At 41.1% G+C, this 23,191-nt stretch overlaps 1 protein-coding gene across 1 annotated transcript; it reads right to left on the bottom strand.

Moving 5' to 3' along the window:
• On the bottom strand, positions 1–19,361 carry LOC142112128 (antigen WC1.1-like). The gene is made up of 12 exons (XM_075193965.1): positions 19,331–19,361; positions 18,802–19,116; positions 17,985–18,320; positions 16,715–17,029; positions 15,098–15,409; positions 12,853–12,915; positions 6,062–6,367; positions 4,911–4,946; positions 4,333–4,476; positions 2,059–2,157; positions 878–955; positions 1–134 (listed from the first exon to the last, which is right to left on the bottom strand). Exons 1-12 carry the CDS (start codon positions 19,359–19,361, stop codon positions 1–3), a joined length of 2,169 nt encoding a protein of 722 aa, XP_075050066.1.
• Between the last annotated feature and the right edge of the window lie 3,830 nt (positions 19,362–23,191).

Genomic DNA, 23,191 nt, shown 5'->3' on the forward strand with positions numbered 1-23,191 from the left:
TTATAACCAGTGACTCAGTGATATGAATGAACAGTGACCTTTGCTCCCGTCGGTCGTTGTTTCATCATTGTTGAGGTTCTCATAGGATAATCCAGTGTCATCATATTCTGTCATCTTGTTCTCCAGAGAGGAACCTAGGATAACGTCACAGTGACATGTCTGCAGTGATGACAACGTATCTTACTGGAGCGTATATTACATTATATGGAGATAAATACAAAGATCTGTTATTCTCCCCTTTATAAATCAAATGGAAATCTACTGCAGCTGATACATTATGTGCTAATTGTATTGTGTTAGTAAGTAAGTCGTTATATAATATAACTGTACAAACACATCTGTTAGTTATAATACATTTCTAGACACAATGTAACCACTAATGTTTATCTTACAATGTGGTCTTGTCATGTATGTTACCTGGCTCTTGTCATGTATGTTACCTGGCTCTGGTGATGTATGTTACCTGGCTCTGGTGATGTATGTTACCTGGCTCTGGTGATGTATGTTACCTGGCTCTGGTCATGTATGTTACCTGGCTCTGGTCATGTATGTTACCTGGCTCTGGTCATGTATGTTACCTGGCTCTGGTCATGTATGTTACCTGGCTCTGGTCATGTATGTTACCTGGCTCTGGTCATGTATGTTACCTGGCTCTGGTCATGCATGTTACCTGGCTCTGGTCATGCATGTTACCTGGCTCTGGTCAAGCATGTTACCTGGCTCTGGTCATGTATGTTACCTATCTCTGGTCATGCATGTTACCTGGCTCTGGTCATGTATGTTACCTGGCTCTAGTCATGTATGTTACTTGGCTGTGATCAAGTATATTACCTGACTCTGGTCATGTATGTTACCTGGCTCTGGTCATGCATGTTACCTGGCTCTGGAGTCATATGAAGTCTCTCCTCACTTGTGTAGTATTCCAGTTTCTTATCAACGCCATCAGGGTAAAACACTGCATAAAACAATATTAAATTATACATAGAGGGATCCAATCACTGCTTCATTTCCTCATTTGTTGTATGTCTTTTGGTTAATTTGATAGGTATGTACCGTACACACACAATCTAAGCTCACACTCAGTAACTAACGTGTGTCATACAGGTCATGTCAGAACACTGTTACTGTCACATGAAGGTATGTACCGTACACACACAATCTAAGCTCACACCCAGTAACTAACGTGTGTCATACAGGTCATGTCAGAACACTGTGTTACTGTCACATGAAGGTATGTACCGTACACACACAATCTAAGCTCACACCCAGTAACTAACGTGTGTCATACAGGTCATGTCAGAACACTGTTACTGTCACATGAAGGTATGTCCCGTACACACACAATCTAAGCTTATACTCAGTAACTAACGTGTGTCATACAGGTCATGTCAGAACACTGTTACTGTCACATGAAGGTATGTACCGTACACACACAATCTAAGCTCACACTCAGTAACTAACGTGTGTCATACAGGTCATGTCAGAACACTGTGTTACTGTCACATGAAGGTATGTACCGTACACACACAATCTAAGCTCACACCCAGTAACTAACGTGTGTCATACAGGTCATGTCAGAACACTGTGTTACTGTCACATGAAGGTATGTACCGTACACACACAATCTAAGCTCACACTCAGTAACTAACGTGTGTCATACAGGTCATGTCAGAACACTGTGTTACTGTCACATGAAGGTATGTACCGTACACACACAATCTAAGCTCACACTCAGTAACTAACGTGTGTCATACAGGTCATGTCAGAACACTGTGTTACTGTCACATGAAGGTATGTACCGTACACACACAATCTAAGCTCACACTCAGTAACTAACGTGTGTCATACAGGTCATGTCAGAACACTGTGTTACTGTCACATGAAGGTATGTAACGTACACACACAATCTAAGTTCACACTCAGTAACTAACGTGTGTCATACAGGTCATGTCAGAACACTGTGTTACTGTCACATGAAGGTATGTACCGTACACACACAATCTAAGCTTATACTCAGTAACTAACATGTGTCATACAGGTAATCACAGCAGAACATACCTGATTGTTGGGACACGCTCTGATACTTCTTCATCATTCTTAGATCAATCTCTTCATACACAGGTTCCTGGGATGACACTGAATACATGTTCCTGAGGGCTGAAACACACATGTAATTACCGGCAAATAAACCTTTAATCAAACGTCAACATATAAGGAAAATGTGTCAGAATGTTTTATTTTATTACATGTCAATGACATGTCTACAGACATGTGTCCTAAATGTCCCAAAATGTCTGTTATACAAATCACAATCTCAGTTATCTTTTACCATCTAAGCTCAGACAGTTTATTCTTTACACCTAGAAAGAAAACTGTCACCAATAAATCAGGTGCTAAACTCACCTGTAACGTTACGTTATTGTAGGTAGAAAACACCTCCCATGGGCTTTATAGAGCGCCTACATATTACACAGAGTATTACAGGTAATATGTGACCCCAGCAGAGCTTACAATCTATTTTCCCTACCACATATACACACGGGATAATTCTGTCAGAAGCCAATTAACCAACCAGTATGTGTCTGGGGAATGGGAGGAACTGGAGCACCTGGAGAAACCTCACGTGTACACGGGGAGAACATACAATCTACACAGATAGGACCTGGTTGGAGGTGACCCCATGGCTGCAGTGACACAGAAGAGACTTCCCTTTGGTATATAGTGGGAGAATCATATACTTTTATTTCATGGACATTATACTGGAAAACAGCCACAATTAGGGAAATATTCTCTGTTCTATGATTCTTCTCCAAATCACGTTTAAGTAAATAGTATTACCCTAAATACCGATCCAATGTGTAATGAGCTACTTTATATAAATATAGGGGTACCACGTATATGTACATTATATAAATATAGCGGTACCACATATATGTGCTTTATATAAATATAGGGATACCACTTATGTATGTACTTTATATAAATATAGGGGTACCACGTATATGTACTTTATATAAATATAAGGGTACCACGTATATATACTTTATATAAATATAGGGTACCACATATATGTACTTTATATAAATATAGGGGTACCACGTATATGTACATTATATAAATATAGGGGTACAACGTATATGTACTTTATATAAATATAGGGGTACCACGTATATGTACTTTATATAAATATAGGGGTACCACATATATGTACTTTATATATATAGGGGTACCACGTATATATGTACTTTATATAAATATAGGGATACCACTTATGTATGTACTTTATATAAATATAGGGGTACCAAGTATATGTACTTTATATAAATATAGGGGTACCACGTGTATAAGATTTTCTCTTTTCTTTCTTTAAATAATAAATGAGATGAGCAGGCTTCCAAAATATAATATTTCTATAGTTTATTAAAAAGATATTATACATAGATACAGCCATCCTGGATGAAGCAGACATACGCCCAGGGTCTCAAATGCAAATTGACAATCTATATTTGATTAAGTCATATATTTATAGAGATGATACTACTTATGTCTTTAAAACACACCTTCCCAGCTTACATCACTGCTGGCAATCTAATGTCTCTATAATTAAAGTGACATGTTCTTTTGGAAGGGTCATCTTGACCTTATATGGAGCCAATATTTCTTTGGCCATATCCGGCTATTGTGAAATATTGGAAACTTACTAAAAACATGTCTCTTGTTATGTAATTTCTGTTTTGTGCAACATGTGTTTTTCTGTTCTCTTAAAGCACAGAAACAAAATTCAAGTTCATTGGTTCATTCTATTGAACTAATTGGTAATATAGGGTTTTTGTTAATAATTACTTCGACACATGTATGTGTACTTTATAAAATTATAGGGGTACCACGTATATGTACTATATATAAATATAGGGGTACCACGTATATGTACTTTATATAAATTTAAGGGTACCACGTATATGTATTTTATCTAAATATAGGGGTACCACGTATATGTACTTTATACAAGGTGTGACATTTAGGTCCAGAGACAAATGTGCTCTTTTTATCCTTACTTTTACCCTCACATTACGCTGCCACATTGTACCCATGTGCACAGGTCCTTAGGGTGGCAAGAAGTGCGTGGGGGGGCTAGTAGGACAAATGTTGGCGGGAGTACAATACAGTTCTATAATTCTTCCGCTAGTTCCCTTTACACTCAGTGGTGGACGTGGGCTGGTATACGTGGTACGCCATACCTCCACTTATCCAACTTATTCTTATACATGAGCAGAATGTGCAGTATCAGAAGTGTAAGGTTTGGTTATATAATAGCACCAATACCATACTCACCTCTCTTATATCTCTGCATACGTTTTATCAGAACCCCGACAACAATGATTCCCATCCCAACCAGGGTCACCGAGACGATGAAGACCACAAGGAAAACCGTTGGGATATATGACGGGGGTTGAACTGTTCGGAGCCACCCTAAATCTTATTTCACAGAATATAGTGTCAGAGAGACATTCCAATAATAAGTAACTGACAGCACAACTATTACTAACATACCAGTTACTAATACCACTCACAGATGTATACGTACACGTGGCTCACAGATATATATATATGTACATGTGGCTCACAGATATATACATAAACGTGGCTCACGGATATATACGTAAATGTGGCTCAAGGATATATAGAAGCAGATAAAGAAATAGATAATATGACATTCAGAATATCTCATGTAAATGATCGGCCACGAGACCTGAGATGGTTATTTGTAAAACATCCAACATACAATCACTCAGGTTAGATGTGACATGTGATTGGTTGGCAGCTCTTACTAACGGGAAGGGAACAGGGCACCGTCATTGTGTTGGGGGATATAAGTCACTGCGAAATCGGAAGCATTTATAGAGCATTACCTGAAGTGGTGACTGTTGTTGGAGGTGGATAATTTTCTGTAGGACCAATAAAAATAAATAAAACCAATCAGTAAATACAAATAACATTTCTTACCCATCACATGCTCTGTAATAGGACACAGAAGCCGTGAGGACTATACAGCATTTACTCATTATATCTCTTTATAACACTAAAGTGTTCATATCCCTGTATAATACCCAGTTAGACTGACACGTGTACATAACTCCTAATCATGTGTCACATCACTGTATTACATGTTGTAGCGTGTACAGTCCACATGGTGCCAGGGATACATATGGAGACGGCTGTATGACCACGGTGTAATGACACGTAATGATGGTGCCTATTCGGCCTCTTCTGATTGGCTGATTGTGTACTGACCCCTCCAGCTGATAAATGATCTCAGGTTGCGTCCAGCTGTTTATATCACTTATTAGTCATTTCTAATTGGACGACTGCGGGAAAGAAGACTCAGAATTCATGTTTCACCCCTTAAAAAAGGGCAGCATGGTGGTTAAGTGGTTAGCAATTCTGCCTTACACTACTGGGGTCATGAGTTCGATTCCCAACCATGGCCTTATCTGTGGGGAGTTTGTATGTACTCCACGTGTTAGTGTGGGTTTCCTCCTGGTGCTCAGGATTCCTTCCACACTCCAAAAACATACTGGTAGGTTATTTGGCTGCTAACAAATTGGCCCTACTCTGTGTGTCTGTCTGTCTCTGTGTGTTGGTTATGGAGTTTAGACTGTAAGCCCCAATGCAGCAGGGGCTGATGTGAATGAGTTCTCTGTACAGCGCTGCGGAATTAGTGGCGCTATATAAATAAATGATGATGATGTGTTTATTGGATCACAGTCTATATAATATGACTTTAGCATTTACCACTAACACTGTCAGACCACAACTGTGCTCTATCGTTAGGTGTAAATGTACACACTTGTACACCGGATGTCACCCGGCACAAATACTACAGTTTTATAGTTATACATAAGATCTATCTAACACAATATACACATGTAAGTACCATTCTGTGTATGTCTGTCTCTATGTAGGTTCAGTGCACAAATGCGTCATCTCTAAATAAGTAAATATGATTAGTGGACTCTTTAAGTTAGCGTTATATAACGACATACCACATACAGTAAGTTACCCATGCACACGACTCCGGCATCCTCCTTGTGGAGACAATCGCTCATGTTCCAGCGCAGAGCCCAGCAGTCTTGCAGCACTTGCTCATAACCTCGGCAATTCACCTCGCTCAACCAGATGGGACCGGTCCCGCTTCCATTCAGGGCCCCTCCAGTGGCATTCATAGCGGGGCCACACCCCACCTGTTTACATACCACTTCTGCATCCTTCATGTCCCAATCATCATCACAGACTGTCCCCCAACCTCCCTGATAATAAACCTCCACTCTGCCCGAGCAGTTATTGGTGAGACGGACTCGGTCTCTGTCTAGTAAGGAAACAAAGGGGAGAGAATATATCCGTCACTTGTCTGTAATGTTCTGTACAACTAGTGGTCAGACTGCAGATTATCCAGTATCAGACCTCACTATGTGACATGTTTGTACTTACTGACATTACCTGTCAGACTACTTACTTATAAAGTCCATTTCATGATGATGATGCCGGTAATTTACTGTATTATAATAAGATATAAATAAGTCATAAAAAACAGTGCCCCCCCCCCCCCACAATATGAATAACCGGCACCAGCGCTATAACCTGGGCTGTTACTGCTACAGCAGGAGGACAAGAAAGAAAGAAGATTCCCTATAAATTAACGTCTATAATAAGCAGGTGAGAGGGGGGCTTGGGGGGGGGGGAGTTCTTTAATAAATACTCTTTAATATGACGTCTGTGTTTATTTCAGTTACATACTATTGTACCAGCCCGGCCATAGCACTGATGCTGGTTACTCGGGAGGGGGGATTTGAACAAACAAAAATATTATAACAGACTAGTAAATATAAGCGCTGACACTGTCATTGTGATCAGTACGTATTGTTACACCAGCCCCCAGATATAGGTAAGATACGTCTCCTTATAGGCGTATCCGGAGATGTGGCCGAAACTAGTGATTGGACAACTCCCAAGTAGTTTAGTCGCCTGACCAAAAAGCATATTGTGTTCTGAACCAATTAACCAGGATCCAATCAGAGTTATTGTCACTAGATCCTAGTGATGTGATAGGACGGCATTGTTATGATCACAGTGATGTCACTAGTTCCTAGTGATGTGATAGGTTGGCATTGTTATGAACACAATGATGTCACTAGCTCCTAGTGATGTGATAGGTCGGCATTGTTATGATCACAGTGATGTCACTAGGAGGTAGCAAGCGATTTCATTGAGCTTGTGATTTCACTGCTTTTTTGATTTCAAGTGCTGTTTTTGTTTAAAGTGTGGAATTGGTTCCAGTAAGGAGTTGAATCCAGGAAGGGGTTTAATCTGGTAAGTGGCTAGGAAAGGCTAGTACTAAAGTTCACTGTAGGCTATAAGAAGTTAGGTTAGCCATAATAAGATGAGTAGTAGCAGGCTTGATGATCTCACTCAATGCATATCTTGTCATATGTATGCACACTTGGAGCAAGTGTTCCAAGGTTTATACCTCTGTGAGAAATGTGAGCAATTGGTCTCTTTGGAAGCCCAGGTAACTGATCTAAAACAGACCATTGTAACATTGAGAGACATTGCCAACCTGGAGCAGAATTTACAGCTCACCGTTGATGCGTTATCTGAGCAGGGTGGAGCAGAGACAGAGGAGGATGCACAGGTAGGCAGCTGGGTAACAGTTACTAGGGGTAGCAGAGGGAGGAAGAGGCAGGCCAGTTCTGAGCTAGGCAATCCCAGCAGATTTGCCAGATTGGATGAAGATACTGTGGAAGGCAGTTCAGAATTGGTAGAGTTGGATGACACTGCTTCCTCTAGCAACCAGGGGAATGGTCTCTCCAGCACAGAGGGGACCAAAGTTACTCAGGGACCCAGGCAGATTGTGGTGGTAGGGGATTCAATTATTAGGAAGGTAGATAGGGCAATCTGTTACCGGGACCGTGCATGCCGAACAGTGTGTTGTCTCCCGGGTGCTCGGGCTCGGCATATTGCGGATCGGGTGGACAGATTGTTGGGAGGGGCTGGGAATGACCCAGCGGTTTTGGTGCATGTTGGCACCAATGACCGAGTTAGAGGAAGAAGGGGTGTCCTAAAGAATGATTTCAGGGACATAGGTCACAAACTTAAGGCAAGGACATCCAAGGTAGTATTTTCGGAAATACTACCTGTGCCACGCGCTAGTCCAGGGAGGCAGCGGGAGATTAGGGAGGTTAATGCGTGGCTAAAAGATTGGTGTAGGAAGGAGGGTTTTGGATTCTTAGAGCACTGGGATGATTTCTCGGTCAGTTGCCATCTTTATTGTCGTGATGGATTGCACCTGAATGAGGAGGGGGCTGCAGTGCTAGGGGAGAGGATGGTTATAAGGTTGGAGGAGGTTTTAAACTAGGCTCCGGGGGGAAGGGGCAAGCAAGTATTTATGGGATAGACATTGAGAGTAGTAAGGAGGAATTTAACAAGAGTAAAGGGGGTGGAGAGGGGGGAAAGGGAAGCATAGCCGATAAGGAGCGGCCCTTTTTAAAGCAAAAAGAAATACCTAAGGGAGGCAATAGACTTAAGTGTATGCTTGCAAATGCAAGAAGCCTGACAGGTAAAATGGGGGAGTTAGAACTAGTAGCAATGAATGAGCAGTATGATATTATAGGTATTACTGAGACCTGGTGGGATGATACACATGACTGGGCAGTCAACTTGGAAGTCTATTCTCTCTTCAGGAGGGATAGGGTAAATAAAAGAGCGGAGGAGTATGTCTTTATATTAAGCCAGAATTAAAACCAAGTATTCAGGAAGTTATATACAAGAATATTGGTGATAATATAGAGGCATTGTGGGTGGAAATATCCAGCGGAGGAAAAAGTTCAGAGAAGTTTCTGATAGGGATATGCTATAAACCGCCAGATATTAGTACGATTGAGGAAGCCCAACTTCTACAGCAAATTGAAAAGGCTACACAACTAGGTCAAATTTTAATTATGGGGGATTTTAATTATCCAGACATTGATTGGAGTACTGAGGCCTGCGGTACAGCTAGGGGAAATAGGTTTCTGAGCACGCTAAAAGACCATTACATGTCCCAATTAGTTGAGGAACCAACTAGGAACCGGACTATACTGGACCTAGTAATAACAAACAATGTAGACGTAATATCAAATATTCAAGTAAAGGAGCACTTGGGAAACAGTGATCATAATATGGTCTCATTTGAAATTAGTTTCCAGAAACAACAGTATAAGGGATCAACTAGGACTTTAAACTTTAAAAAGGCAAATTTTAATATGCTAAAGGAGTCTATAAAGAGCATAGACTGGGACAAAGCCTTTGAAGGAAAAAATACGGAAGAAATGTGGGCTGTCTTTAAAATGTTGTTGGAAACATACACGTATAAGTTCATTCCTATGGGAAATAAATGTAAAAGAATTAAGTCTAAACCAATGTGGCTAAATAAAAAGGTAAGGGAAGAAATGCAAAGGAAGAAGCGTGCATTTAAATTGTTTAAGTCTGAAGGGTCAGAGGAGTCCTTCCATAGGTACAAGGAATGTAATAAAACATGCAAAAAGGAAATTAGATTGGCTAAATCAGAAAATGAAAGGCACGTTGCAAAAGAAAGTAAGACAAACCCCAAAAAGTTTTTTAAGTATATAAATGGCAAAAGGATTAAAAAAGATAATATAGGACCCCTAAGAAGTGAGATGGGTGAATTGATAAATGATACTAAGGAAAAAGCAGAGATATTAAACACGTTCTTTTCTTCAGTATTTACCAGAGAGGAACAAATGGCAGGAGTAATACATAAAAATGGAAATGAAACCATGCCATTAATTAATACTTGGTTGTCAGAGGAAGAAGTCCAAAGGCGACTGAAGAATATTAAGATAAATAAAGCTCCAGGTCCAGATGGCATACACCCAAGGGTCCTTATGGAGTTAAACTCGGAAATAGCTAGACCGCTATTCTTAATTTTCAGAGATTCAATCTCATCAGGCTCAGTACCAAGGGATTGGCGAATAGCAGATGTGGTGCCGTTGTTTAAAAAGGGGACGAGATCACAACCAGAGAATTATAGACCTGTAAGCCTGACATCAATAGTGGGGAAACTACTGGAAGATATTTTAAGGGACAGTATTCAGGATTACTTGGTACGCAATAAAATTATTAGTGGGAATCAACATGGATTTGTGAGGGATAGGTCATGTCAAACTAATCTAATTAGTTTCTACGAGGAAGTTAGTGGGAACTTAGACCAGGGCAGGACAGTAGATGTGGTCTACTTAGATTTTGCAAAGGCCTTTGATACAGTGCCACACAAGAGGTTGGTTTACAAAATAAGGGAACTGGGTCTAGAAATCAAAATTTGTACTTGGATCGAAAAATGGTTAGAGAATAGGGAACAGAGAGTTGTGATAAATGGAACATTTTCTAATTGGTCAAAGGTCTTAAGTAGAGTTCCTCAAGGTTCCGTGCTGGGACCACTCCTTTTTAATATATTTATTAATGACCTTGGTGATGGTTTAGAGAGTAAAGTTTCTATTTTTGCAGATGACACTAAACTCTGTAAGGTAATAAAATCAGAGCAAGATGTAGCTTCTCTACAGAGGGACTTAAATAAACTGGAGGATTGGGCGGCTAAATGGAATATGAGGTTTAATACAGATAAATGTAAGGTTATGCATTCAGGGATCAAAAACAAGAACGCAATCTATAAATTAAATGGAATTAATTTGGGAGAATCTATAATGGAAAAGGATTTGGGAGTGCTCGTAGACAGTAGACTTAGCAATAGTGCTCAATGTCAAGCAGCAGCTGCAAGGGCAAACAAAGTATTGGCATGCATAAAAAGGGGCATAGATGCAAGGGAAGACAGTGTAATTTTGCCACTGTATAAATCGTTGGTAAGACCTCATCTTGAATATGCAGTACAGTTCTGGGCACCACTCTATAAAAAAGATAATTTGGAACTAGAAAGGGTTCAGAGAAGGGCGACAAAATTGATAAAGGGTATGGAGTCATTAAGTTATGAGGAAAGGTTAGCCAGTTTAGGCATGTTTACTTTAGAAAAGAGGCGTCTAAGGGGAGATATGATTACTATGTACAAATACATTAGGGGTCAATACAGAGAGCTTTCATGGGAACTTTTTACCCAAAGGACCATACACAGGACACGTGGTCATCCCCTAAGGTTAGAGGAGAGGAAATTTCACAACCAGCAAAGGAAGGGATTCTTTACAGTAAGGGCAGTCAAGATATGGAATTCATTGCCAGGGAAGGTTGTGATGGCAGAATTAATAGATATGTTTAAGAAAGGGTTAGACAAATTTTTAGCGGAAAGGTGTATCCAGGGATACGACCGTTAATTTAAAATAAAGGATAGTAGTGGATATAGGGTAAAAAATTGGATTGCAATATTGAGTCTGGGGGGATTTTCAAAATTGAAACAGATGGGCGGTTGCCTACTCTGGATTAATTTCAAATATAAGTGCAGGATCGCAGGAGATCCAAAATAGGTTGAACTTGATGGACTGGTGTCTTTTTTCAACCTCATCAACTATGTTACTATGTTACTATGTTACTAGATCCTAGTGATGTGATAGGTTGGCATTGTTATGATCACAGTGATGTCACTTTATCCTAGTGATGTGATAGGTCGGCATTGTTATGATCACAGCGACGTCACTAGCTCCTGTTACGATTCCTAGTGAATTCATGACACAGCAATAGCAGTAGGAAAACCAAGTGTATTTATTTAGGATAAATATGTGAAGAAGGATTGAGTTCATGGAATATGCAGATTTCAGGTAGCAGAATAAACAGGTATACTCCAATACACAATTATGAACATGTGTGATAAATGGCAGGAATAGTCCACAGAAGCAACAGGTACCAAGCAATGCAAATACAGTTTAATTGCAGGGATAAGTATAATGAGTTACCCAATTGCCAGGAGGCACGAGGCTCCAGACTAAGGAGGCAGGGTTCAGGATTCCAGATTGCCAGAGGCACGAGGCAATCCAGGGAAGCAGACAGACTAGCAAAGTCCAGTGACCAGGCAGAGGCTAGGGCAACTAGAGTTTAAGCAGAATCCAATAGCCAGGCAGTGGTCAGGGTCACAGGCAAACAAGCATAATCCAGTAATCAGGCAGAGGGTCATAACAGGAGATCAGACAGCAGCAGAACAAACTGGAACAGGGAGAAACAAGCAGCAGCCAGGGATAAATGATGAACTGCACAGAGCACAGATTGAGGCAGGTATTAGAAGCTGTGAGACAGGTGCAGTTCTAATCAGGAAAGGAGATTAACTCCTAGAGGCATGGCGTAAAGGTCAGGGGCAGAGCAGCAGCCCCTCTGGTGGATTTGAGGTACTGCTGCCACATATAAAGTATGGGCAGTTGTAACAGCTCTTAGTGATGTGATAGGTCGGCATTGTTATGATCACAGTGATGACACTAGCTCCTAGTGATGTGATAGGTCGCCATTGTTATGAGCACAGTGATGTCACTAGCTCCTAATGATGTGATAGGTCGGCATTGTTATGATCACAGTGATGTCACTAGCTCCTAGTGATGTGATAGGTCGGCATTGTTATTGGTTCAGGTCACCACGTTGCTGCCTCCACAGATATAAAGTAAAATACCTGTATGACCTACTGATAATGATGATGTATAATTCCTAGACACATAATATGTGTTGTTGCAGCTTCTAATCACTGAATTATATGAATATGTTATTTCCATGTCAGTAGATAGTAACCATGAAGCACCGTCTCTGTAGGACATGATTATCCAGCGACGGTGGGATAATAGTATTATAGATGGAGTATAATAAAATCCTCACCTGAACAGGGCTCTGACGTTGGGCAGTTACCAGGAAGTTGTGTCTTCGGTTTCCTTTCCTCACCTATTTATGAGATGATAAAGTACAGTTATCAATTGTCAGCTGCAGGAACCACGTTCTTCAGATCTCTGCGTCTCAGTGAGAAGTATGTGGGGAAACCAGCAGTAAATCATTGTTCTTCTGTCTCCTGGTGACAGTTGTGAGGACAGGAAATCACATCCAATCACTGTCATCTAATAATTAGTATTTGTGACTGGATCAGTTAGAAATAACTTATTGTATAATTATATTTAAATTGTTAGCACAGTGCGCTAATTTCTATACTTGCAAATTTATTGATTTTCATTATATTGTATTGCAAATTGTATAGGAAATGTATTTATTGCTGAGACAGTGCCAGGGGAGGAAATTGGATATGTGTAATTAAATAAAATCCATCATGCTGATTATACCTTTTGATGTTTGAGGGTCCAACACATCCCTTAGTGTGAAGGCCCAGCAGGAGGTCAATACCTATTGTCACGTCTTGTTAGAGAGACAGGAACCTGTCTGAACAATGTAGACTCAGGATACGAGTATTAAGATATAACAGATTGATGTAAATTTTGTTAAAGCTTAAATTGCGTTAGCTCCATGTTTAAAGGATATATTACATCCTGATGGTAACCATTGAATGTGATTTATCAGTCTTTGCGGAGCCATCTAGGATCAAGGGGTGGTGCTACCCCCTGCTAATAGTTGTGTCAGAATCTGTATAAAAAGGATCTCTGTTTGACCATGTATGATCAAATCATCAGTAACTTCTGGAAAGATCACTAGTTCCATAAACTGGCGTACTTAACTGTCCTTATTAGGACACTTGATCTAATAAAATATCACTGTTTTAAGATCCTGCTTTGACGCCTACTTAATGCGGTGATCCTTGTGACCTACAGATTAGTTTAATCGAATCTGTTATCCAGCTGTTCTGAGGTTTGGATCCAGCGTCCAGTACCACCGCTCTGCCCGTTACCCGGCAGCTTTGGTCTGTGTGATAGGCCAGGGGGGATCATCCACAGCAACCCTGATCTATAGGAAGAGGTCAGGGGTACCAGCCCAGGTGCCCAGTAAGGGGGTACACCAGCAGTGAGAGTTATCCAGAAGGACTCAGTCCTGGATGCCGCTAAGAAGTCCAATGGTGGCAGCATCATAAGCCCCTCCTACTGCTTTAAGAGGGGAGCATTTGGGTGTAAGAAAGGGGATTGTGGAAAGACAAGCCCAGCCGCTCCCCAGAAACACAACAGCTCAGCTCAGTATTGTCACTTTATCATTGTATCAAATACTGTACTAAAAAACACTTAGATCATATTTCCTTGAGGAGTTACCTACAGGCTGGTATCTGAGGATCTAACACAGGGATTGGTGATCTGAGGATCAAGGTGGTGATCCCAGTAAAGCTTGTGATCCACCAGTTACTTACAGATATATATATATTTTTTATCATAAACAGATTTATTAATTTTAATACATCTGTGACAGGATGGACCGCCTATGCCACCCTGTCTGTTGTTGCTGGGAACTGGCTGGGCTTTCGTTTTTCCGAATTCGCCCCTCCTGCCGCAGTGGGAGGGGCTTGCTGCCACCACTGAGCTCCTTCTATGGCACTCAGAACCACATTCCTTCTGGATAACTGACGCTGCTAGCGTTCCTCGTTGCTGGTGTACCTAGGCTGGTACTCCTGACCTCTCACTATAGATCAGAGTTGCTGTGGATGGATTCCCCCTGGCCTATTATACTAACCAGGGCTGCAGGTAGCAGGCAGAGCGGTGGTACTGGAAAAGCTTGGATCAAAACCTCAGACATGAATGCATTCCCTCTAGCAAGGTTACAAACAAAAGCATTTTCTTGCACCAAGATATGCAAAAGGCTTTCAAAACAAAGACTTATTGTACCAGATATACATCAGAAATAAAGTATTTGCTTTTGAATGATTACAACAGAAAAAACAAATTTTTTACCCTGGTCTCAGAAATAACAATTTCCTATCTCACAATATACACAATATAAAAAATAAGTGCACGTGCAATTATATAAATAAGCGCCCTGCGTTATTTGCTTTAAATAAATTTATACTAAAAGTTATTTAATAGTGATCCAGTCACAACATCCATATTCATTAACATTATATTATATAAACCAATCAATTAATCAGTATGATGAGATGCAGATCAGGAAACATGGTGTAAATAAACATTAAGTTACTCACACACAATCCTGGCTAGGTCTCTCTCATCGCAGGCGTTGATATTCCATGGAGATGAAGGACACTGCCATAAGAAGTTGTCACGTTTGCGACAATCAATATGGTCCACCCAAAAAGGCTCATTTCCTTTGCCAAATGTCTCCTGTGCAGTAAGTAAGTGACCCTTAGATCCACAACTCAGATGTCTGCAAATAACAGAGATTGAGTCTTCTGGCATAACGTTATTACATACAGATCCCCAACTTCCATTATAATAGACTTCCAGGCGTCCTTCACAGTCATGTGACCCACCAACCAGACGAAGGTCCAGGAACTCTGCAAGAACAAATGTATTACTCAGTTCTGTCAGTGTTGTTCAATTACCTGTAATTACTGTTTTATATTTCAACTATTTTTAAGCTAAGAACATAACAGGAATCATCTGACCAAAATGATTAGAACAATTTATAGGTAGGTAACGTTTTACTACAATTTAGTCTTAGATTGAGATAGCAAAAAGCTTCCAGATGCAGTCAGTCCAAAGATAAGCAAACACGTTAGCAATGCTCAAATGTGAAATGTATTCATTGTTTCAGCCTGATCTAACCACCTACCTGACGCCTTACTCAGGGCAGGTAATCCCTAACACTTGTACTATTGTGTGGTCACAAGTAAGTTATTGATGGTTTTGTTGTACACACAGAGATGATCACCAGGTGTTTCTTCCTACACTTTGTGATGCCAATTGTCAGAAACTTGGATAACTTCTCTATAACCAACTATATGTAGCTTTCACTTATAGCTTCCCTATCCACATAGAGAGCGATATGCTCACCGGTACTCGGTTTCCCTCAGGACTTAACATGTGGTAGTAGGAGCTTAAACCATTCATGAGATTGGTGCAGGATAACGTTTTTAGACTGAAATGGCAGACAGGAGGGCACTGAGTTTAGGACTTACCAAGGTGATCAGCAGGTCTTGCAGAGCTACTAAACATGTAGTTCCTCCAGAGGTAGAATAGTGTAAACCAGGAAGGGACAGCAGGCAGCTAGACGAATGTCCAAGCAGTGTCAGGACAGACAGCATGCAGGCAGTGTCAGAACCCAGGCCAAGGTCAGCACAGGCAGCTAACAGACAGTGTCAGAACCCAAGCCGAGGTCAGCGCAGACAGCTAGACGAATGTGCACACAGTGTCAGGACAGACAGCATGCAGACAGTGTCAGAACCCAGGCCAAGGTCAGCACAGGCAGCTAACAGACAGTGTCAGAACCCAGGCCGAGGTCAGCACAGGCAGCAAATAGTGTCATAACCCAGGCTGATGTCAGTCCAGGCAGCTAACAGACTAGGTCAGTATACAGGAACTGGTCGGGCAGGCAACAAACAGACAGGGTTAATATTCAAGAAATGGTTACTCCAAGAGCAGTCATAAAAAGAAAGGAGACTTAGCAGCTGCACAGCATGGCTGAAGCTATTAATGGCATGAGAGGTAGGACTCCCTCTACTATAAGGACCAGGGAGATAATTGTAAGGCTCCTTCTGAACCTATCACCTGGCTGCTTGATGGTTGCCTTAGCAACTGAGTTGCAGAAAGGAAAGTTGGGATTCATAGCGGACACTGATCCTGACACATTTACTATGTACCTGAACATATTACACCACTGTCCTCTTTGTGTCCACAATTGTGCTGACCCCACTGGCTGAATGTGCAGTTCCACAGAGCAGTTTCATTCCCTGTACACTGTACATCGTCCATCCAGATCTTCCCAGTTCCTCTCCCATAATGGCCCTGGGTTGTGGCAGTAACAGCATAGCCACAATTTAGCTGTTTACAAACCACATTGGCATCTGCTTGGTCCCATAAGTCATCACAGATAGTCCCCCACTCTCCCTGGTGATAGACCTCCACTCTACCAGCACAGCGACCAGGACCATTCACCAACCGTAGACGTTTGCTCTCTGTATTAGGAGACACAACATGGATATATTAGTATATCTGATATCTTATGTCCAGTAACATTACACATTCACAATAAATAATGTTTTACCCAATCACTGAAATTCAAAGGAAAGTCTATCTATTTATTTTATAGAATTAACTATTGTGGGATGTATAGTAGAAATAAACATTAATACAGATAAGAGTATATCACAGGGACGTCAGATAGACCAACAGGTGAAGATAAAGGTAGAGTTGGATTTAAACCCACTGTCCGGAGTTATCGTGTTATTTGGGACTTTAGAAATAAACAATGATAATGGTGAAGGAGAGAGAGGGAAGAAAGTCCCTAATGTTATCCAAGGTGAATCTTACTCAGATGATGACTCCTGAGACTCAGGAACATGAGGAACACATAAAACCATTTCAGGTCCCTGTAGAGGCCTTCGAGTGACCACCTGCATCTCCAACTGGAGAAATGTGGCAGAGTGGTCCAAGTACTGGCAGAACACTGAATGGCACTTATCTAGATCCTACTCACCTTTGGACCACACGTCACAGATGTAACAATTCATACAATAAATGGTGATGTGTACACGTCATCACACATTAGTCCATCCCGGACACGTTAAATGGCCTCTCTGACTCCTATTCCTCTCTGGCCCATTGGGTATCAACAGAGAGAAGCTACCAGGAGTAGTGTCAGCTCACCATGCCTGGTCTTACACAGTATTATCTGCTTGTATGGCACAATGTAAGAATGTTCTATGTGTCATGTATGTGCGATCCAGTATATCTGAATGTGATCCTACCTACTGATGTGTCACATACTAACACTCAGACACACCAGGCACCAAGCATGACAATCAGCAGATATGTGGTCCCACATGCACCAAAGTGGAAATGATTATAATCACAATACTAATACATGTCAGATTATAAATTATCTTTTTATAATACATGAAGCTTCTATACCTGAGCAGATTACTCCTACATCCTTTCCCTCTATAGAATATCTCACTGTAGAGGGTGGAACAGTAGATGAGAAGTTCTCCAGTTGGGTCTTGTGTCTCCAGTTGGGTAGTTGGAACAAATATCTCTTGGATGTCACATGACCACTGATTATCGGTGGTGTTCCAATAGGAAATGCCTCAACTGCGTCCCCACAATGCAATTCTCTGCAGACAGCTTCAGCCTCTTTTATGCCCCATTGATCGGCTACCACTCTGCTCCATGTGTCATTTGTGAGGACCTCTAGTCTCCCTGCACAATGACTTTCTCCATCCATTAGACGCACAAACTCCTTCTGTCCTGTAGGTGTGTAACAGACAGTAGGATTAAGTTGTACAGCAGGACATATACACCCATGCACCCAAACACCTGGAATGTCCATCTCCCTAGACCATCACTGTGAGAGATGGGAAACACTGGTGCAGGTCACTTAACAGTTTCATGCATCAGTTATTTATAATGTAATATTTCTATTGGATCACACGATTCTGCTTATTGTGGAGGTAAAAACAGCAAAACAATCAATAAATGTTTCTCTTCACGTGCACCTGATACATGTTTACATGGAACCTGCTGCTGTATTGAGAGAGAATAGAGGGATCTGCTTACTTCCTATAGAGGAGCTGCTTTTGATAGTGACACAATGAGTATTAACACCAATCCCCTTCTGCGGGCAACTGGCTCCCTCATTACCACCATGGGGTTGGCTATCAGTAGGATAATGAATGGAACTGTTGTACTAATGCCCCAATGTGTAGGAGAACTGTACAGTCAGACTTACCTGTACAAATCACACCTGCAGTGTCCCAATGTGGACACTTATTGTTTCCAAGTGTAGTGACATCACATTCCCACAGGTGATACTCAGATCCTTTACAGTGATACCTATCTGTCCAAGGTTCATTTGTTGCCCCATAATATCCTCCAGCTGGAAGTGAGGCAGCTGTACCACAGTGTAATTGTCTACACAGGACATTAGCTGCTTGTAGATCCCAGTGGGAATTACACAGTGACTTCCATTGTCCTCGGTGTAAGAGCTCCACTCTGCCTGAGCAGTGATCACTATCGTTCACTAGTCTGTAGCCATTGAATGTACCTGTCAAACAGGAGCAGAACAAAACATGGTAAGAATGTGTTACAGTGGTGCTAGACAATGTGTGAGACATTTAGAATTTTCTGAATTTTGCCATAAATGTCACTTTAACTGTGTCATACAACGTGAGAAATAGAACACAATGAATCAAATAACACACAAAATGATCAAACATTTAGATTCTGCTCCACCTCATGGATGTTGTTGGTTTTCTTACATGACATCCACTTCAGGAGCTGCCACAACATTTCGATTGGATTAAGGTCTGGGCTTCCAAAAAACAAAAATATCTTCACTATTTGCAGACTGACTTGTGTGCTCAGGGTCGTTGACTTGCTGTAAGATCCAGCTTCTGTTGATCTTCAGTTCATGGATGAATACAAGACAGTCTCATGAAGAATTCTCTGGTACAATCTAGAACTCATAGTTCCATCGATGATGGCCAGCTGTCTGGAGCTGTGGCAGCAAAACAACCACAAACCATGACACTACCACCACCGTGGCTCACGGTTGGGATGGGATAACTATGTTGGAATGCAGTGATTGGTTTTATTCAAAGTGTTTCTCATTTAAGCCAAAAAGTTGTATTTTAGACTCAACCATCCATAGAACATTCTTTCAGTAGTTATATTTCTCTCTAACAAACGTTACTAGGGCAGCCATTTTATCTTGGAGAGCAATGTCTTTTAGCCTTTCTATCATCCCATGCACACTATTCCTGCTCAGTGATTGGCTGATGGTGGACTCATGAACACTGACATCAGCCAGTGTAAGAGAGGCCTGGAGATCCTTTCACGTTACACTGGGGTACTTTGTGATATCCTGGAATATTATTTGCCGTACTCTTAGAGTTACTATGTTGGACGACCACTTCCGGGGAGAGGAGGAATGGTATTGAATTGTCTCCATTTGTGCATCACCCTGACAGTAGATTGGTGAAGACAAAAGTCTTTAGATATCATTTTGTGACCTTTTCTTCCCTGAAGCATCGATAACGCTTTTCCTGAAGTCCTCCGTAATCCCCTTGGATGGAGGCATGGCATGCATTCACAAGTGTGTCTGATGAAGACCAGTCTGTGGTAATGAAGTCCTCAGTAATCCCCTTGGATGGAGGCATGGCATGCATTCACAAGTCTGTCTGGTAAAGACCAGTCTGGGGTAGTGATGTCCTCAGTAATCCCCTTGGATGGAGGCATGGCATGCATTCACAAGTCTGTCTGGTGAAGACCAGTCTGTGGTAGTGAAGACTCAGTTTTATGCTTTGTAAATAGGGCAGGACAACCCAAACTCACACCTGATTGTCATCCCATTGATTGACACTCTTGATTCTAATTATCCCTGATAATCTTAGTGGTTCACAAGTTTTTTCCAACAAATATATTTAATTTTGAATTTTTTTGATCAATAAATGAATTGAAAAAGATATCATTTTGTATACTATTTGATTTATTGGGTTATTTTTATTTCTATTACTCAGTTGAGGATCTGAACACATTTAAGGTTTTATGTAATATCTCAGTAAGTAAATGTAAATACATCTTCATGACATTTGTTCTATTCATATCCGTAAGGCACTATTTAAAAGAATGAATTCAAATAATACATTTACAAATTATATATATTATCTATAGTAGTAAATGAAGCAGCATGACATATTATATAGACATATTATATAGACCCAGATGAATATAATGGGTTTAATAATGGATAACATACCTATGCATTGAATGGTAAGGATATTTTGGTTGGTGCAGGTTCCCTCAGGTTTAGGATCTCTCACACAGTCCAGTAACTTGGACTCATTACCAACACACTTGATGTCTTCTGTCCGGATTATTTGACTCTTTCTTGTGTAGCTCATTAATGATGGCACCGCTAGTCCACATCCAATCTCACCGCACATGACATTGGCTCCTCTTAGATTCATATTAGTCTCGCAAACATAGTCCCAATTGTTAACATGTCTTACTTCTAAATTACCCGAACAATCATTAGGTCCATCAGTCAGTCTATATTCTCTGTGACCTGAAGAACAATCACTGACAGGTTAACACACAGTCTGTAAAGAAAGTGATTTATGTATTGTGTAATATAAGACAAAGTTGTAAAATTAAAACATTGATTTAGCCAAGTCACATCCTTCCCTTTCATCATTTTATACACAAAGTAAAACAAAGACTTGTTAATGATAAGATATATGAAACATGATAAGAGGGAGAAGAAAGATGGAGACCTCAGGTGAGGAATAGATTGATGTAGAGAAGAAAGTCAGATGATGGAGAATGGGAATACAGACAATATGGTGGAGTAGACAGTAGATGTACAGCAGTTGTACAGAGCATCAGATGATGGAGAATGGGAATACAGACAATATGGTGGAGCAGACAGTAGATGTACAGTAGTTGTACAGAGCATCAGATGATGGAGAATGGGAATAAAGACTTTGCCCGGGCTGCTCCCCTGCTGTGGAATGATCTTCCACGTTCCATCAGCTTAGTATCTACTCTGAAAGGCTTCAAGCGTGCCCTTAAGACTCATTTCTTTATTCAAGTCTATCAGTCCTCCTAACTTTCTTGTCCTGGCTCTCCCCCCTAGCTAGTACCACCCTTTATGTGTCTCCCCCTCCCTTTAGGTTGTTAGCTCTCATGAGCAGAGCCCACTTTCCTTGTGTGCTCCTTCACCCTCTGTAACTCTTGGCCTGCTTCGCTAGCCCTGTTTTATTAACCTTCGGCCTTCTTCTTGCTGATTTCTACTATCCCTTTCACTATCTGTCAGATATAATCTGATTTGATTTACTCTGTCTCCTGTGTTTGTATATATTTGTGTATCATGTTGTGTCTTGGTTCTGTTTTCTGTATATGTAATGTACGGCGCTGCGGACCCTTTGTGGCGCCTTATAAGTCAAAGATAATAATAATAATAATAATAATAATAATGGTGGAGCAGACAGTAGATGTACAGCAGTTGTACAGAGCAGTCGCTTTGTATTCAGGTTATTACACTCAGTAATATTAGTGATCCCAGCTTGGGCTGCTGTCAGATAGATATTCCCTCTACAGTGTTTGATATTATGTAGCTGTAACACAAATCTCACAGAAGAACAATAATATCCACAATCACAACTCTCCACTGATCACAGTGTGATTTACTGAGCATTGATGGGCAGTTATTAGCAGATATTACACCAGCAGTGTACAACATTATATACAGTGTGGTATTAATAGAAATACTGCTGGGGGCTCATATTCTGCTCCACCCCCCTTGTTAAATTGGGACCTAGAGGAGTGTATCTAGGGTTGTATAGTGAAATGGTTCTCAACCTTGTACCCACCCAGACCACCATAGCAGTATTGATTGGTTAAAAGGGCAGGAGGCTGGTTTACCTTCTGCCAAGCTAGGTCTCCTAAACTGTAAAAAAAAGAGCCCAGTTTTACCCTGAAATGTATCATGATACCATATGTACCTTCTGGAGATCACTAGTACCACAATCTAGTGTAATTTCCTTATCAAGGATCTTATTAAGATCCTGCTTTGACGCCTTCTTGCCTGCTGTAAATTCCTGTGACCTGTAGATTAGACCAATCTAATCCATTATCTGACTGTTCTGTGGTTTTAACCCAGCATCCAGTACCAATGCTCTGCCTTCTACCCAGCAGCTCTGGTCACTGTGATAGGTCCGGGGGAACCATCCACAGCAACCCTGATCTAAAGGAAGTGGTCAGGGGTACCAGCCCAGGTGCCCAGCAAAGGGGTGCCCTAGCAGCAACAGTTACCCAGAAGGAAGCGGTTCTAGGTGCCGCAAAGGAGCCTACTGGTTGCAGCAGGCCCTTCCTATTGTGTTAGAGGGGCGCAATTTGGGATGCAGAAACGGAACAGTGGCAAGGCAAACCCAGCCAGATCTCAGCAACATTTGCAGGGTGGCAAATGTGGTATATCCTGTCACAATTCTCTAATAATAGAAGCATTCTTTGTGTTAAAACTACCACAAATGTACAATAAAGTCATCTCTTTCAGTATTTACCCCACTCTATTAGACCAGAATATGGCATCTGCTGACATGAAATGCCTAAACTAATGG

The sequence above is a fragment of the Mixophyes fleayi genome, assembly GCF_038048845.1.
Source record: "Mixophyes fleayi isolate aMixFle1 chromosome 12 unlocalized genomic scaffold, aMixFle1.hap1 SUPER_12_unloc_3, whole genome shotgun sequence".
NCBI classification, from domain to species: Eukaryota; Metazoa; Chordata; class Amphibia; order Anura; family Limnodynastidae; genus Mixophyes; species Mixophyes fleayi.

Excerpts from the sequence above, each read along its gene's own strand:
- LOC142112128 (XM_075193965.1), bottom strand. The coding sequence starts at position 19,361 with ATGTTGTGGCAGCTCCTGAAGTGGATGTCAT. Across the intron at positions 19,117-19,330 it reads GCTCCTGAAGTGGATGTCAT|GTACATTCAATGGCTACAGA; the intron begins GTAAGAAAACCA and ends CCTGTTTGACAG. Across the intron at positions 12,916-15,097 it reads AGACCTAGCCAGGATTGTGT|GTGAGGAAAGGAAACCGAAG; the intron begins GTGAGTAACTTA and ends TCTCATAAATAG.